At 43.2% G+C, this 16,132-nt stretch overlaps 1 protein-coding gene and 1 long non-coding RNA gene across 4 annotated transcripts; both read right to left on the bottom strand.

Annotated features, from left to right (window-relative positions):
• Nucleotides 1-1,158: 1,158 nt before the first annotated feature.
• Nucleotides 1,159-15,534, bottom strand: LOC120730389 (fibroblast growth factor receptor 1-A-like). 3 transcript variants are annotated; one of them, XM_040026782.1, is made up of 8 exons: nucleotides 15,345-15,534; nucleotides 14,828-14,969; nucleotides 14,123-14,247; nucleotides 10,815-11,002; nucleotides 8,907-9,052; nucleotides 2,074-2,198; nucleotides 1,856-1,979; nucleotides 1,159-1,168 (listed from the first exon to the last, which is right to left on the bottom strand). In XM_040026782.1, exons 3-7 carry the CDS (start codon nucleotides 14,202-14,204, stop codon nucleotides 1,930-1,932), a joined length of 591 nt encoding a protein of 196 aa, XP_039882716.1. In that variant the 5' UTR covers nucleotides 14,205-14,247; nucleotides 14,828-14,969; nucleotides 15,345-15,534; the 3' UTR covers nucleotides 1,159-1,168; nucleotides 1,856-1,929. The 3 variants fall into 3 exon arrangements, with proteins under 3 accessions (XP_039882716.1, XP_039882715.1, XP_039882714.1); XM_040026781.1 differs by having other exon boundaries at nucleotides 15,375-15,534; XM_040026780.1 differs by lacking the exons at nucleotides 14,123-14,247; nucleotides 14,828-14,969; nucleotides 15,345-15,534 and adding an exon at nucleotides 11,415-11,714 and having other exon boundaries at nucleotides 2,074-2,196; nucleotides 8,908-9,052.
• Nucleotides 4,979-8,900, bottom strand: LOC120730392. Its single transcript, XR_005695097.1, has 2 exons — nucleotides 8,571-8,900; nucleotides 4,979-5,073 (listed from the first exon to the last, which is right to left on the bottom strand). It is a non-coding gene; the product is annotated as an uncharacterized LOC120730392 (long non-coding RNA).
• Nucleotides 15,535-16,132: the final 598 nt, after the last annotated feature.

Raw genomic sequence — 16,132 nt, 5'->3', positions numbered from 1 at the left:
TACTTCACTTTACTCTGGTTTGGAAGGAAACTAACCAGAGTGGGCAATCCAACATCTTCTGGATAAAAACTGTTGCGTCAAATTTGGAGGTGCTGATTCTCATCCCTGCCTTCCTGATGAATCTGAATTTGAGCAAACAGGTCTTTGCCAGTACACCAGCATAGCATCTGACTGCTAATAGGTGATTTGTCACCCTTGTCCCCTCACCTTCCTCCACAGAAAAGGTGGAGGAAGGTGACCCCATTTAAGGTCAGCAGCTGATCTTTGGATGGTTTGAGAGCGACTAAATGTCCTGCTTCATGGCTTCACCAACATGTGAGCTTTTGTTTTAGTGACACCCAAAGCTATACTCTACCCTCCCATACATGTCAGCTGCCTCCAGAGGCTCACAAGCTAACTAAAATTTGATAGGACTCCTTCTACTGCATCTCTGGTGTCCACCAGGTGGTTTGAGGGTTGATGTTGCAGCTCCAATAAGACACCTCTTTAATAGAGAGGTTTAAGCCCAAATGGGACAATTTAATAGAAATTGTCCCATTTGGGCTCAGTGTCCCATCCTCGAAATACCATTCTAATTCTGGAGGTTGCAGGTGTCGATCTTCCTGACTGTTGCCTATAAATGGTATTTTTTTATATGTTTGAATGTGTCAGGCCTGCCCGGTACCCTCCCTAGCCACAAAGCAGATGACAGCTCAGCTCCAGTCTTCACTCAAGTGGTTGCAGATGTGATGACAGAGAATGTGCATCTTTGGAGCTGGAGCTGCAGTCTGTGACCTTCATTCCCATTCATTTTTTCTGCCTGTTACACTCATGCACAAAAACTACGAGCTTGGGTTTAGGAAAAGATCACGGTTTGATGACGTTAACCCTTACCCCACCATGGACCAGAATAACATTAATCTAGCTTCAAAACACTTTGGAGACATAAAATAATACTAACATAAGCCTATAGTGCTGCCTGATTGTGGTGTACGTACTTTGGGAGGACGAACAAAGGGAAATATTTCTATGTCTTCTTTGCTGCCATTGATCACGATGTGTTTGAACCACCGTATGTAAGGCTGTGGGTCACCCATCACTGCGCACACAAACTCCACATCACTACCAACAACAGCGATCCGGTTACCCTGCAGCCCAGCATGCAGGTCTGGCTTTTGAGGAGAACGCTCTGTAACAAAACAAGGTTTAAGGTTAGCATGATGCAAGATCATACAAACGACTAATGTCCACAGAGAGCAGGAGGAGACAGATAGCCATTCTGTTTGCCTGCAACATGAGGATGTTTAGTCTGGATAAAGTCTTTATGAAACTCTGTACGTTTTGTAGTTTACTGACGTTATGTTTGTCCACTTAGTAAGTACTTAGAAAATGCATTAATGTTATTACTAAAGCTCACTGTGCCATAGTTTAGTGATATTGACTTTTTATGTGGTTATATTTGCAATCTCAGATTTGGAGGGAGTTCTGTGTTTCTTTCACATGGTCACATTTTAATGTTAGGTGTATTTGATATATTGTTGTTGACTTTGTTCAGTGAGCTTTAATGCGGTTTAAACAAAGAATACCCTTGGGACACCTCTACAGCAAATCAGCACTTTATTCACTCCAGCATTTCCACTCTTATACTTCTCAAAGTGCTGTAATTTTATTTTTACTTGTTAAGGCCAAACCGCCTCCATCAGTCATGCAACCTCCTTGTTGGTGTGGGCGGTTGTACAGGACCAGTGAAAAGTTTGGACACACCCACCGAAGGTCAGAGTTATGGTCGACACACACAGTCCAAAGTACTGGAACCATCTGGTTTTTGCAATAAAGCATGCTGTATGCCGTGTATACATGCTGCAGATAATCTTACCAATTACATTCAGCTGATAGGTGTGTTGGAGGGTCCCGTGTCTATTCTGCACCACACAGGTGTAGTTCCCTTCATCAGAGGGAGCCACTGACTCCTTTATTAGAGTCCATGTGTGGTCTCTGATCTGCAAGATTAAAGAAAGATACAGAAAGGGTGAAGTAAAGCTTTACAAGCTGAAGTTGTTTCTAGAGGCCTTTGACTCGTTGGTCCATCCTGACCTCTTTTCCGTTCTTGTACCATCGCAGGGCAGGAAGCGGTTTTCCTGTCGCTTGGCAGTGAAACTTCACCGTCTCTGTAGATGTGTCTCTTGTCCGGCCTCACCCACTGCGGTGGCAGTGATTCTGAGACAACATAAGGAAAACATCATGATTAATACTGCGTATGCATCTTTCCAACACAAAGACTGAAACTAAGAGGATCAGCTTGAGGGTTAGCATGCAGCTTCTCACTGCCTGTGCAACATTCCCCGGGTTGTCCACTTTTCTTTAAGTATTATTCAGAGGATTTCACAATTAAAGAGCATCATTTTAAAAAAGGTGCTCATGAATGTGCACAGGCTGAACCTTTGCACATAAAAGAGAAATCCATGCATTTTCCCATGATAAAATGATCAACAAGTCTATCATACTTGGTTAAAACAAATCCAGATTATATATCATCCAATATAAAGGTAGTGCTAGAGACCAGTGGAGACCTTGCTCACTTCAAATGCTTTTGTATTAATCTAATTTTAATTTTGATCTCTGGCTCTCTTCCACAGTGTTTCTTTGTCACGGCAGATAGCTGCCCCTCCCTGACCCTGGTTCTTCTGGAACTTTCTTCCATTTAAGAGGGAGTTTTTCTTCCCCTTGTCACCAAGCACTTGCTCAAAGAAAGTTGTCTGATTTTGGGGGTTTCTCTGTATTATTACAGGTCTTACCCTACAATATAAAGCACCTTGAGGTGACTGCTGTTGTGATTTGGCACTTCTTAAATAAAATAGAATTTAATTGAAATTAATAAAACCCTGCTGAATTGGGCACCTTTGATAAAGCACTGCCACATAATCCTCCACACTTTCTTCAGGCTTTAACATTTTCAAACATATTGTCATCTTCACAAAGATCCTCACACACAAACTCAAAAGTTGTTTGATTTTTTTGATTTATGTCAAAAACACCTGCAGACTGGTCATTATTCATATGAGTCTCTATGATGTCAGTGCTCCACAGATTGTCATTTACATCAGACCTCTCACTGCTCATAAGGGGGCAATTTTCAACTTGCGCCTCGGCATTGGGTCCACCTCAGCAACACAGGGCTCCCGTGGCCCCAGCTGGCTCTGCAGGGTTGAGCGGTTGCCAGCCAGGTGCTCTGGCCGGCACCTGCTGTCCATCTGCATCATCCGCTGGCTGTGTGTTTCTTAGCTTTTCTGAACAGGGTTGAATTAAATGTCTTTTTCCACCACAACCAAAACATTTCATGTTCTCTGATGAAGCAAACACCATGTAATTAAAACCATCTATTTTGAAACTGAAAGACAGGTTTAGCTCATTAGCGGCGTCTTTGAGGATCATAAAAAACTGCCTTCTGTGACACACGACATGCTTAAGGAGCACAAATTTGCACCCCAAAGAAACCATCTTCCAGGTCGAGAACAGGGTCCTAGGCGCCCAAGAGCCATCCGGCATTTTGCAGACCCCTCCCTCCTCAAGGTGCTTTCTATTGTAAGGTAAAGGCCGTACAATAATACAGAAAAACCTCAACCATCAACTGACCTCCTGTGAGCAAGCACTTGGTGATAAGGGGAAGGAAAAACTCCCTTTTAACAGGAAGAAACCTCCAGCAGAACCAGGCTCAGGGAGGGGCGGCCATCTGCTACGACCGGTTGGGGTGAGAGAAGGAAGACAGAACTAAAATTATGCTGTGGAAGAGAGACAGAGATTAATAATAAGTTGTGGCAAACCACCAGGGGATTCCACTCATACCCAGCGAGAAGGGAAGAGGGAGGAGTGATGTTTTGGATTCTAGGAGATGTTTTGCAGCCTTGTGAAGTCACTGGGGTTGAGTGAAGCTGAGATTAAAGTTGATATAAAATGTGATGAGCTCTCATGTCATCCTTACATGCCTCCACAAAGTAATGATTAAGTGCAGGGAGGTGTATAAGACCTTCCAGCTGCCCTGACTGGTTTGAACTGTGTTTTACATTTTTCACTGTAAATAAATGCACCGGGTTCACTTGGAGCTAACAGCTCTCAAAAACCTGAGGTGTTACATTTGGTACAGTGGTAATTCTGATAGGTTTTCCCATTTGCGCCATGGTTGTCCTTGCTGGGTTTGGTAACGTTTAAGGCTGTTCTTGTTCCCCAGGTGTTTTCACTTCTCCCAGTTGCCCTGCTGTATACTCAGAGTGGTCCTCGGCCCTCAGTCTTTGCCTCAGCTTCTGTTAAGCTATCCTAGTTCCTCCCTGCAAACTCTGAATCCTGTTCTGCACATTGCTTTGTGGATTTTGTATTGTGCAACATTCTGTTTCAACAGCCTTATTAAAAGGTGCGGTTTGAGTTAACTCTGGCCTGTTCCAGATTTTGCGTTTGACAAACTCCACCCCTACCCATAAACTTAGGTGGTTTGTGAATTACTTGGTGGATGTTGAGAGGTTAACAGGGAAATGCATATATTTCTATGAAATAGGGTGACACACCTTATCAGATTGTATGGCATGGTCCTGGGCCGGTGACCCAGCGTTTTGAGTTTATTATTATTTTCTAGTTTCTTCTGATTTTGTGTTAATTCTTATTTTGTATTAGTTCTTAGGGTTTGGTTCTTGTGTTTAGTGTTTTAATGTTCTCCCTTCTGTGCTCTGTTCGTGCTCCTAAGTTAGTGTTGTAGAACAGCTTGTAAATTTCCTGTTTTACTTTGAAGGTCTGTGTCTCGTCGTGTCTAATTAGGTTCAGCTGTGTTCCCCTCTGGTGTGTCATTCCCGCATTACCTTTTCTGTATTTATAGTGTGTGCCTGCCTGTGTTCCTTGTCAGTTCGTCTCTGTTATTCAGTGTTTCTCCAAGTCTCTCTGCCTTGCTTCCTCCGTGTCATCTCCATGTATCGTCCCGTGTCCTTATGTTTTCAGGTTTGTTTATTAGTTTTTCCCAGTCTAGGTTTTAGTATCTCCCTGTTCCTTATTTCCTGTATTTGTACTTCGCTATCACTTTAAATAAACACTCACTCGCACCCCAGCCAGTACCTAGTAATAAGATGGCGCCGGTGAGGTCGGCTGCCGTCACGACTGCTCCGACCACTTTTTCTTTGTCTTTGTTTTTTAAGTTAGTTTTCAGCGTTTCTAAATCGGCAAAATCATCACCATTGGGTACATTAGGTATGACAGTGACACTCTTGTTTCTATTGGTATACAATGTACTCACAATTCGAAGTTTTTAACTCCGGATCCGAGCTGGCCGAGTGAGATCTTGAGGGAGAACAAAGGGAAGCGGCGGCGGCCTAGAGGGAAGCGAGCCGGCGTCAGGAACATGCTGAGAGCTCGTGCACACCGCACACCTCTGCCTAGCATCCTGCTCGCCAACGTCCAGTCACTGGAGAACAAGCTTGACGACCTCAGGGCCAGGGTAAAGTTCCAGAGAGACATTCGGGACTGCAATCTCCTCTGCTTCACCGAGACATGGCTGAACCCAGCGGTGCCGGACCACGCCATCCAGCCGGCCGAGTTCTTCTCGGTTCACCGCATGGACAGGACACGGGACTCGGGGAAGTCAAGGGGAGGCGGCGTGTGTTTAATGGTGAACAACAACTGGTGCAACAGTGCGAACGTTGTTCCTCTCACATGCTCCTGCACACCAAATCTGGAACTACTGTCCATCATGTGTCGTCCTTTTTATCTACCTCAGGAAGTTACATCGGTCATTATAAGTGCCGTTTATATTCCACCACAAGCGGACACGGTCACCGCCTTATGCGAGCTGCATGAGGCACTCACACAGCACCAGACACAACACCGGGACGCTGCGCTTATTGTGACGGGGGACTTTAATAGCGCCAACCTCAAACGCGCAGCGCCGAACTTTTATCAACACATCACCTGCCCCACCAGAGGTGAAAGGACACTGGACCACTGCTACACTACGGTCAAGGACGGCTACAAGGCACAATCCCGCCCTCCGTTTGGCAAATCTGATCACGCCGCCATCTTCCTCATGCCAAAATACAAACAAAGGCTGAAACAGGAAGTTCCGGTTCAGAGGAAGGTCGCACGCTGGACGGATCAATCGGTGGCCGCGTTACAGGACGCACTCGATGACACAGACTGGGGCATGTTCAGAAACAGCTCCGATGATGATGTCAACGTGTTTACGGAAGTGGTTGTGGGATTCATCGGGAAACTAGCGGATGATACCGTGGAGACAAAGACTATCACAACGTTTCCCAACCAGAAGCCGTGGGTGGATAAAACCATCCGCGACGCTCTGAGATCCCGCACCGCTGCCTACAACACGGGACTCACGACGGGGGACATGGACCCGTACAAAGCCGCGTCATATAACGTGCGGAGGGCGGTGAAAGAGGCGAAGCGAGTCACAACTCCAACAGAGTGACTCTAGGAGCCTGTGGCGGGGACTAAGGACAATAACGGACTATAAAGCACCAACAACCGGTATGACGAACGCGGCCGTGACTCTGGCAGACGAGCTGAACACTTTCTATGCTCGCTTCGAGGCTGCAGCTAAGGACTCCAACGATGCTAGTGTTAGCGGCGCTAACGGCTGCAGACAGGAAGATACTGCCAGCACTGGAAACGTGCTCGTCATCTCCGAGCATGAAGTAAGGAGAGCCTTCAAGAGAGTGAACACCAGGAAAGCAGCAGGACCAGACGGCATCCCAGGTCGTATCCTAAGAGACTGCGCATACCAGCTAGCTCCTGTGTTCACTGAGATATTCAACATCTCTTTATCTCAGTCGGTGATCCCCACATGCTTCAAATAGTCCATCATTGTTCCTGTTCCTGCTTCTCTCAATGACTATCGCCCTGTAGCCCTCACCTCAGTAGTGATGAAGTGCTTTGAACGCCTGGTCAGAGACTTCATCATTTCTTCACTACCAGACACACTGGACCCACTACAGTTCGCTTACCGCCCAAATCGTTCCACAGACGATGCCATCTCTCATCTCCTCCACACATCACTTACTCACTTGGACACTAGAAGGGGGAATTATGTTAAAATGCTCTTCATAGACTACAGCTCTGCATTTAATACCATAATTCCCTCCACACTCACCACCAAGCTGGAGCATCTGGGACTCAGCTTATCTATGTGTCAGTGGATCTCCAACTTCCTAACTGGCAGACCACAGGCAGTAAGGATGGGCGGACATGTCTCAGCCTCCACCACTCTCAGCACTGGAGCCCCCCAAAACTGTGTTCTGATCCCCCTGCTGTACTCTTTGTACACATATGACTGTGTGGCCACTACCAGCTCCACCACCATCATCAAGTTTGCTGACGACACCGTCGTGGTGGGCCTGATCTCTGATAACAACGAGACGGCCTACCTGAAGGAGATTAGGAATCTGGAGAACTGGTGCCAGAAGAACAACCTCCTTCTAAACGTCAGTAAGACAAAGGAGCTGATAGTGGACTTCAGCACTAAGCAGGAGAGGAACTACCAGACCCCTGTCATCAACGAGTGCCCAGTGGAGAGAGTGGACAGCTTCAAATACCTTGGAGTTCACATCACGCAGGACCTGTCATGGTCCTGTCACATCAACACCGTGGTGAAAAAGGCTCGTCAGCGTCTCTACCACCTCAGACACTTGAGAGACTTCCAACTGCCCTCCAAGGTGCTCAGGAACTTTTACTCGTGCACCACAGAGAGCATCCTGACGGGAAACATCTTAACCTGGTTCGGGAACAGCACCATGCAGGACAGACGAGCTCTACAGAGGGTTGTGCGGTCAGCTGAGCGCACCATCCGCTCCGAGCTCCCTGACCTGCACTCAATCTACAGCAGGTGGTGCTGGACCAAGGCCAGGAAGATCGTGAAGGACCTCAGCCATCCCAACAACAGACTGTTCTCTCTGCTGAGGTCAGGAAAGCGATTCCGCTCCCTGAAGACCAACACAGAGAGACTGAGGAGGAGCTTCTTCCCGCAGGCGATACGGTCTCTCAATCACACCACCACACAGTACTGACCCACACATACAGTTCTTACACACACTGGACATTCTGGACATTGTTTTCACTTCATCACTTAAATCACTTTAAGCATATTTGCACTGCAGAAGACATAATGTGGATTGCACAACACTGGACACTATATTCTTCATTTCCAGTTAATATTTGTACAGCTGCTGTTATTGTGTATATATTTATTTATATTTCTTCATACATTCTTATATAGTTCTATATTGTGTATTTTGTTGTACAGTTATTTTATTTTCAACTTTAATTTATATATTTTATCTTATTCTTTCCCAGTTAAATTTACCCTTCATTCTAATTTGTGTTGTACAGTTATTTCATTTTTAACCTTAATTTATATTTTATTCCTTCCTAGTTAAATTTACCCTTTTTAATTTTTCATATTTATTTCCTATCTTATTCATAGCCTTTTCCTTTTTTGTTTTCTTTAGGTCACGAGCAGTTGTCCAAGCATTTCACTACATATCGTACTGTGTATGACTGTGTACGTGACAAATAAAATTTGAATTTGAATTTGATTTGAATTTGACCTGCATTTTGGGTCCTTTTCTCGTAACACCACACGACTGCTGCCCCAGCCATGACACTCAATGTTTTTACTGTTTATGAACTAACTGACCTTGTCTCCAAAAACCCATGTAAGCCAGAGCAAACCCGAACAGTGGTCCCATTAACTAACATTAACTGGTTAACTACCAGTTTAGATTCTTTGCTTGTCATCTGACAACTTCTAAACATTTTGTGTCCCTCATTCAATACTTTCATTGAATCATAGAACAAATATTTATTCAATATATTAATATTAACAGAGAAGGAGAGATCTGACATCATATCTCTGTATTTTATCCTGTACAGATCTTCATGTATCGTCATAGACTGTGAGCCATGCAGATCTGTAGGCAAACCCAACAGAGTTTCCAGCCAGACAGGTGTACTCTCCAGCATCGTCCAGGGTTATGTTCCTCAGAGTCAACACCTCAATTTCTTTGTCTGTGGTGTTCAAACCAGCAGTCTGAGAGAGAAACACACAAAAATCTGTGTCATCCTTCATCAGTGTCCCTCAAAGGTCAGAGCTAAGTTAAATTCCTCACCATCAGCAAACTGAAACTCAAAAGTCAAACTTAAATCTCTCACAAAGTCAGTTAATTCAGTTCATGGATGCAAACTTTAATTTTACCACTTCAACAGTCTAGTGCAGGAGACTAAGATCACTCTGAAAAATCAGAGTGATTTCAGGGGGGTGGAGAAGTGGGTTCAGAGTGTGGTGTCAGGGGAGGCTTACCCACACAGCTGCTCTTCATCACCTGTCTGAGCTGTGTGGTTTGAAAGCCGGAGGAGGCACCTTTGAAGCCATGTAAGCGTGTCAGAAACAGCTGGAAATAAAACACCTGTTAATGTGTCACGCTGTGTGTGGGTGTACTTTATACCTGTCACAAATCTGAGAAAATATAAGGATTTAAAAACACAACATCATAAATTGAAGCATAAAGATTTGGTTCAGCTTTATTTCCAGTTCAGTTAGATTTCCTGTTGCTGAGACTGGACTGATGAATCGGAGGTCTAGTCAGCTAACTCAGCTTTCATCCATAATTCAACAGCTTTCCCAGCAGGACATTGCTTCCTGAATGGCAGTAAGCTGTTAGAACAATGATTCAAAAAGTGATGTTCCCATATGTTGTTATTGCAAATGTCTTTTAAAAAACCCCAACTTTACCCATTTCTGTTCACACAGTTTTCAGAGGCTGGAAATTATGAGAGGTTGACACACCTGAGTGAAAGTCTTCTTTTTTCTTGATCTGTTCCTTTGGGAGCAGCAGATTATGTGCCTTCATCTCACACTATCTTAGCAACCTCCTCTGTTAGACCAACCTCCTGGATTAGTCCTGTGCTGGGAAAGGGATCCCAATGCAGCTCCTTACAGGAGCAGGCGGTTTTAAGAATGCTGTGGACTAAAACTAGGCAGTGGGTGCCAAGCGCCTTTGTATTATGTCATGATGTTTAACAAATTTAAGTGTATTTCTTTGAAATGTATCTCAGGGTTTTCTTCTGTTTTTAAGCTGCTCATATTCATAATGATATATTTTCATATTTGTTTGTGTAACCCAGATCATTGTTTGAGTATGGGATTTCTGATTATTTGTAGTCACTGAACGCACCACAACAGTCCTGATTTCCACGCATTAAAGGTTTGGCGTAAGTACAGATTGCGTTACATTTGGTTTTATGTTTGTTTATTGTTTTTTGTTCATAACTGCACAGATATTTGCACATCTGATTGATAGTTTTTGGTCACATGACTGACTCGTTATTCCATCATGCCAGCTAGTTGGTATTACTGCAGGACAGAAGTGTTGTGGGGGGGTTTTCACCTGTCTAGAGCCAAGACTACTGGGATCATCTATTCATGTAGGAAAAACAAAGATTTGAAGACAAATTGCAAATTTTGGGGACTTCTGATGTATATTCTGCCACAGCAGCTTTATTATGACATGCACACGCAATATATCTCTCATTCCCAGCACTGGGAAAACCACCGGGATACAAAGTGTATTCCTTCTAATTGGAGAGGTGTGTACTACCAAATTCACCCTCATCACTTAGCCAATTAAGCCAAGATCTGCTTATTTCACGAAACATATTCTAAGGGCTCTGACGGAGATCAGATTTATCCTCCTTCATTATAGATGTAAAGAGTGTCACACAGCAAAATAAAGCTAACAAAAGAAAATTACTAAAACTGGTCTAAAGCTGAATTTGGTGGTGTTGGTACGTACTTTAAGAACACGAACATAGGGCAGCCCGTCCGGTCCCACACTGCTGCCGTTGATGATGATGTGTTTGAGCCACTGCATGTGAGGTTGTATGTCGCTGAAAACGCGGCACACAAACTCCACGTCGCTGCCAACAGCTGCCGTCTGGTTGGCCGGCAGCCCTTGCTGCAGGATGGGCCTGCTAGGACGCTCTGAAACAGGTGGGTTGGAGATGAAGACAGGGGTAATCTTTGTGAATGAGTTAGATATCCACAAAGAGGAGAACAGCATGTCACCAGTAACACCTGGAGGACGTACCTGCAGATTGATTTTCTAACTGTAGTCACCCACGAACCAGAATGGCTTTTTACATTTAGCAGTGAAACAGTTTGTGAGCAAAATGTTAATAATGAACTTTTGAGTGTTCTGGTTCTATCGGTCACAGTACCATTCACAATCAGTATGAATGGGTAACAGTATTCATGTCATGGGTGACATGAATACTGTTACCCATTCATGGAAGGACACTGAAGAAAAATAACAAGACTGGTTTGGACCGAGACCTTTCTGTCATTTTATGTTAAACTAACATTACGACCCTGTGTGCCAGATAATCTCTCTTACCAAGTACATTCAGCTGGTAGGTGTGTTGGAGGCGCCCATATTTATTCTCCACCAAACAGGTGTAGTTCCCTTTATCTGAGGGAACCAATGACGTCATTATTAGAGTCCCCGTGTGTTCTCTGATCTGAACATCAATACAGCTCTTCTTGCATCTGGAGCTTGTGAAGGACTTCTTAGTCATGCAGGATTCCTGTTCACTGCTAAACAGTTACAGCTTCAAAGAAAGAACCTTGAGAGCAAACTGCTGCTGAAGCTTAACCATCACCTCACTGAGTGAAGAAATGGCACATTTTTGCTAAATATGCAGAAATAGATGCACACCCATACAATTTATGGTAAACTGAGCTGCCTTGTATGTACATATGTTGAAGATGCCTCGTTCTAATGTTTTCTCTGAGGCTGCTGTGCCATTTGGAGCAAAAATGAATATAAAGTTTACAGCATATCTTGTCACTGGAAATGGTTTGCACTGTTTAATTATTTAAATTATTTACCATAGGTATTGGTGAAAATAGCTTTATGTTGTAAAAAACTGTTGTTGTGCCTTAATTTGTTGATGTTTTTACATACATTCCTTTTGAAAATACTAAATTTTGTATATTTATTTATTTTTGTTTGTCTGATAGCATTTATTTATAAAATAAATCGGACATTTCAAACAGTTACTCACTACTTGATTAGTCTTTTCACCAAGTACTTTTTTTACTCTTACTTGAGTAACTTTTTTGACAACTACTTTTCACTTTTACTTGAGTAATAATATTTTAAAGTAATGCTACTCTTACTTGAGTACAATTTTTGGATACTCGACCCACCTCTGGTGATCACTGACTGTTTTTAGGAGCTTTTTGAGATTAAATAGAAGAAAATACAAAACATTAAACATGTTAACAACACAAAAGCCATATTAAACGCAGACTACTTTAGACCCGGAAGCAGGATTCGTCACGTCATCACTTAAAGACCGGATTGCCTTCTCAGTAAGGATTCCACATGACCAGGGTCTATACTGAGTTTTGAAATTGAGCATTAATTAGCATTTAGTTCTATCTGACATTAGTAAATCCACGATTAATCCTTAATTCAAAAGATTTATTTTTGAAGAAAACAATATTATAGAGTCCAGAATGAATGAGTCCTGGGGGGGCGGCCACGTGGCCAGTGGCTGAGACAAATCAGTTCTGGTGGGCCATGGCGTTATTTTTGTGCCACTATTCTGAGCGCATGTAAGAAGAATTGCAGGTGTAAGTGTTGCATTTTGCTGCGTGCAAAAAATGTATTTCAGTGTTTGCTATTATCCATACACACACACAATAGCAGCCCCTCTCACTCAGTTTTTGCAGTTGCGCTTGCTCGCGATGTGTTGCTTGCGCTCTCAACATTTCTGACCGTGCCCGCTCAACTCTTTCTGTACAACGTTATATTTGTGCCACAAAACCAGCCAATCACAGACTTGGATGCAAAAAAATCTGATTGGCTGTTTTGGTCTCCAATCAGCTCGAAATGACGAAATGCAATATCCCAGAATCCATTTCGTCCAAAACTCAAACGAGGCAGTGGCGGAGGAACACAGAGTGCTTGAATACTACTCTTTCTGGGTCACAAAATAAACTTTTAAGATATTTTCATGCGAGAATGGTGCTGTGTAAACTTCTAATATCTGCTCAATTTATCAACACATCACATATTTCCAAAAGTGCTCTAACGTTTTCAGAGATGCCTGTTACCCACCAGCTGACTGCATAGCTGGACTGGCCATTGGGCATACCAGGCATTTGCTGGGCTCGAGTTATTCTGTCTTTGCTGCACAGCTGCCTCTTCTTCTCTCATTCTCTGTCCCTCCCTCTCCTGTTGCTACTTCAATCATGAAACTGATCAATGATCAGCTGATCGTCTCTCTTGTTTGTTTATTGCCCACTTTGAGCCAGAAACAGGAAACCAGCGGATGTCGAGCTAAACAACAGCAGCACGTTTAAGGTCGATTAGCTGTTGTTAGAATTTATTTAATATTCATTTCTAGTATCAGCTGGAGCCACAGCTGTAAAAGCTGCTGGTCATGATATCGGTTTGGATATGTGGTAAGAGGGAAGAGGGAAACATGAAGATGAAACCAGGAGACGTCCTTACTGAATCATCAGAGCTGAACAGGTGATGGAGAAACAGGTTTACCTTTTAGGTGACAAGAATGAGTTGAAGGGAAGTAATGAACTGTTTCTGAGAGACAAATAACACCAGGATCCTTTGTAGCTGACGGCTGGTAACTGTGCAGGGGCGGGTCTGGCAAAGTTTTGCCTGGGGGCCAGGTAGGGCATTAACAGGGAGAGGGGGGCACAAAGAAATACTTTTCTTTCTTATTCTCATTTAAAATGTCTCGCTTTTATTAAATAATTATCTGAATCTTACAACCAAAGTTTTCATCTGATGTAAAATGTATAGAAATCATACATATACACAAGACAGTGTACATCACTGTCACAACAGCGTTTGTTTTCATTCAGAAGCTTTATGGCTTTTCCTATATTACCTGGTGGGCCGGTCTCTAGTCAAAACGCCCAGGCCGATTTTTTGTCGCAGTCCAGCCCTGCCTGTCTCATTATGTTTGTGTTTGGGAGTGAACGATGGTAGGTGGCAAACACTGGGATGGTTTTTCTTGAAGAATGCTTGTCAGCAAAAGCACATTTAGACAGAGCGCCCATGACGCTTCTTACCTGTGTCTGTGCACTCTGAGTCCAGACCAGACTGAGCCAGAGAGAAGTGAACCAGCAGCAGCAGGGACCAGAAACGCATCATGTCCTAAGCATCAACTTACAGGGACGTCCACACTCTGAGCACTCTGCAGCAACAACAAAACCAAACTCAACCACCATTATGTCACTGAGTCTTCAATTCAATTCAATTCAATTCAATTCAATTCAATTCAATTTTATTTATATAGCGCCAAATCACAACAGCAGTTGCCTCAAGGCAGTTTATATTGTACTGTATATCCTATAATAATAGATACAGAGAAAAACCCAACAATCATATGACCCCCTATGAGCAAGCACTTTGGCAACAGTGGGAAGGAAAAACTCCCTTTTAACAGGAAGAAACCTCCAGCAGAACCAAGCTCAGGGAGGGGCGGCCATCTGCTGCGACCGGTTGGGGTGAGAGAAGGAAGACAGGATGACTTTAGGTGACTGTAACACATCTGCAGCATCATTGAAAACAGAGGGCGCTCCACTCACCCTCTGTGCAAACAGCTGTTCAGTCTATCTGTGTTTGTTAACAGGATCAGAGTGTGCTGGCTGTTGAAGGTCAGAGGCCTTTGAATCATCTCCTTTTGTTTAACCTCTCACTGATATGAACTGATCTCTTTGCTTTTACTGTATTTATTTTATTTTTATTGTACAGTGTTTCATCTGTAAACTTACCGAGAGGCTTCGTGCAGATGTTTGTGTGGCTGGGATCTCCACTGGAGTCTTTGGGTTACTGTTATGTTGTTCTGCACGTCTTAAATCTGACAGACTTACTGTCTGTGATTATAACCAGACAATCAAACAAACTCCATCAGAGCTGAAATAAAAAGGAAACTTGAAGCTAAATAAAATAATAACAATAATAATAATAAATATTAGAACATAATAACCCTGGTTTAATGAAAGCGGAAAGCCACACCTCTGTGTGACATATGTTTAATTCCTTATTGAATATAAGAATATATAACATTATCAGCACAACACAGAAATACATTAATGTCATTTATGGCATGATTTAGAGAAGCTGGACTCACCGTGTATTTCTTTATTTGTTTTTAAATTTATTATAGCTTTCACTTTGTTTTCACTTTCCTCTAACTTTTGTATTTTATTTTTAGTTAAATGATGGAGCAGAGCAAAAGCAAACAGCCTGACTGAGCACTGGTGGGGTCAAAGGTCACAGCAGTGGTACCTGTAGTCATTCATGCAGCAGATGACTCACCGTCAGTGGAAACAGAGAGGACTGACACGTTAGTTCGTCCTGGGATTTAGGCTCCAACCTCGACAGAAGTGTCCCGTAGCACGTCTACGCCTGAACCAGCGGCTCTAGTTATGGTTAAAACCCTGGTGGTGTGATTACAGATGCCCCCTGAGGGCGGGACGAGGGTCGTCCATTTACTGTAAGAGAAACACGGAGATGAAACGCCTACACAAGGTCATATTTACTCTGGAGTCCCTGTTTACTCAGTGACCACAATCTGCCAGGCGGTCTCTATTAAATACACTCATTATATAACAGTGCACTTTATGCGTTTTCACTAATAGGGACAAAACTGTAAATTCATTTTAATGCAAAACCTATGACTGTTACAGTTGCTCCCTCAATAACAGCAGGTGGGGGCAACAATGACACTAAAAATACATCATATTAAAGCAGTATTACTCACAGTATTCACAGTACTTCAATAGTACCTAATAATGTAACTTTAAAATGTTTCGCTGGTATTCTTTTACATTTTTGAGCAGGATTAGTATCATCAAAGGGCCACGAATGCAGATATAGCACAACAAAGGTCAAATCCACATGAACAAATCCAGAAACAGACAAAACAAAGTCCAAAATCCAAAGGAAGCGGAGAATACTGGAAATTCCAGGAGTGGACAAGGTAAACACAGAGGGAACACGCTGAGCAGGAAGTACACATCGAAGCTTCCTCTAGTGTGTTTTTTAGACACTAGCATGTGTCAGTTACCAGTATC

This window comes from Simochromis diagramma, unplaced genomic scaffold (assembly GCF_900408965.1).
Source record: "Simochromis diagramma unplaced genomic scaffold, fSimDia1.1 OVJJ01000293.1, whole genome shotgun sequence".
NCBI lineage: Eukaryota > Metazoa > Chordata > Actinopteri > Cichliformes > Cichlidae > Simochromis > Simochromis diagramma.
This window is presented reverse-complemented; position numbering and strand designations above follow the sequence as displayed.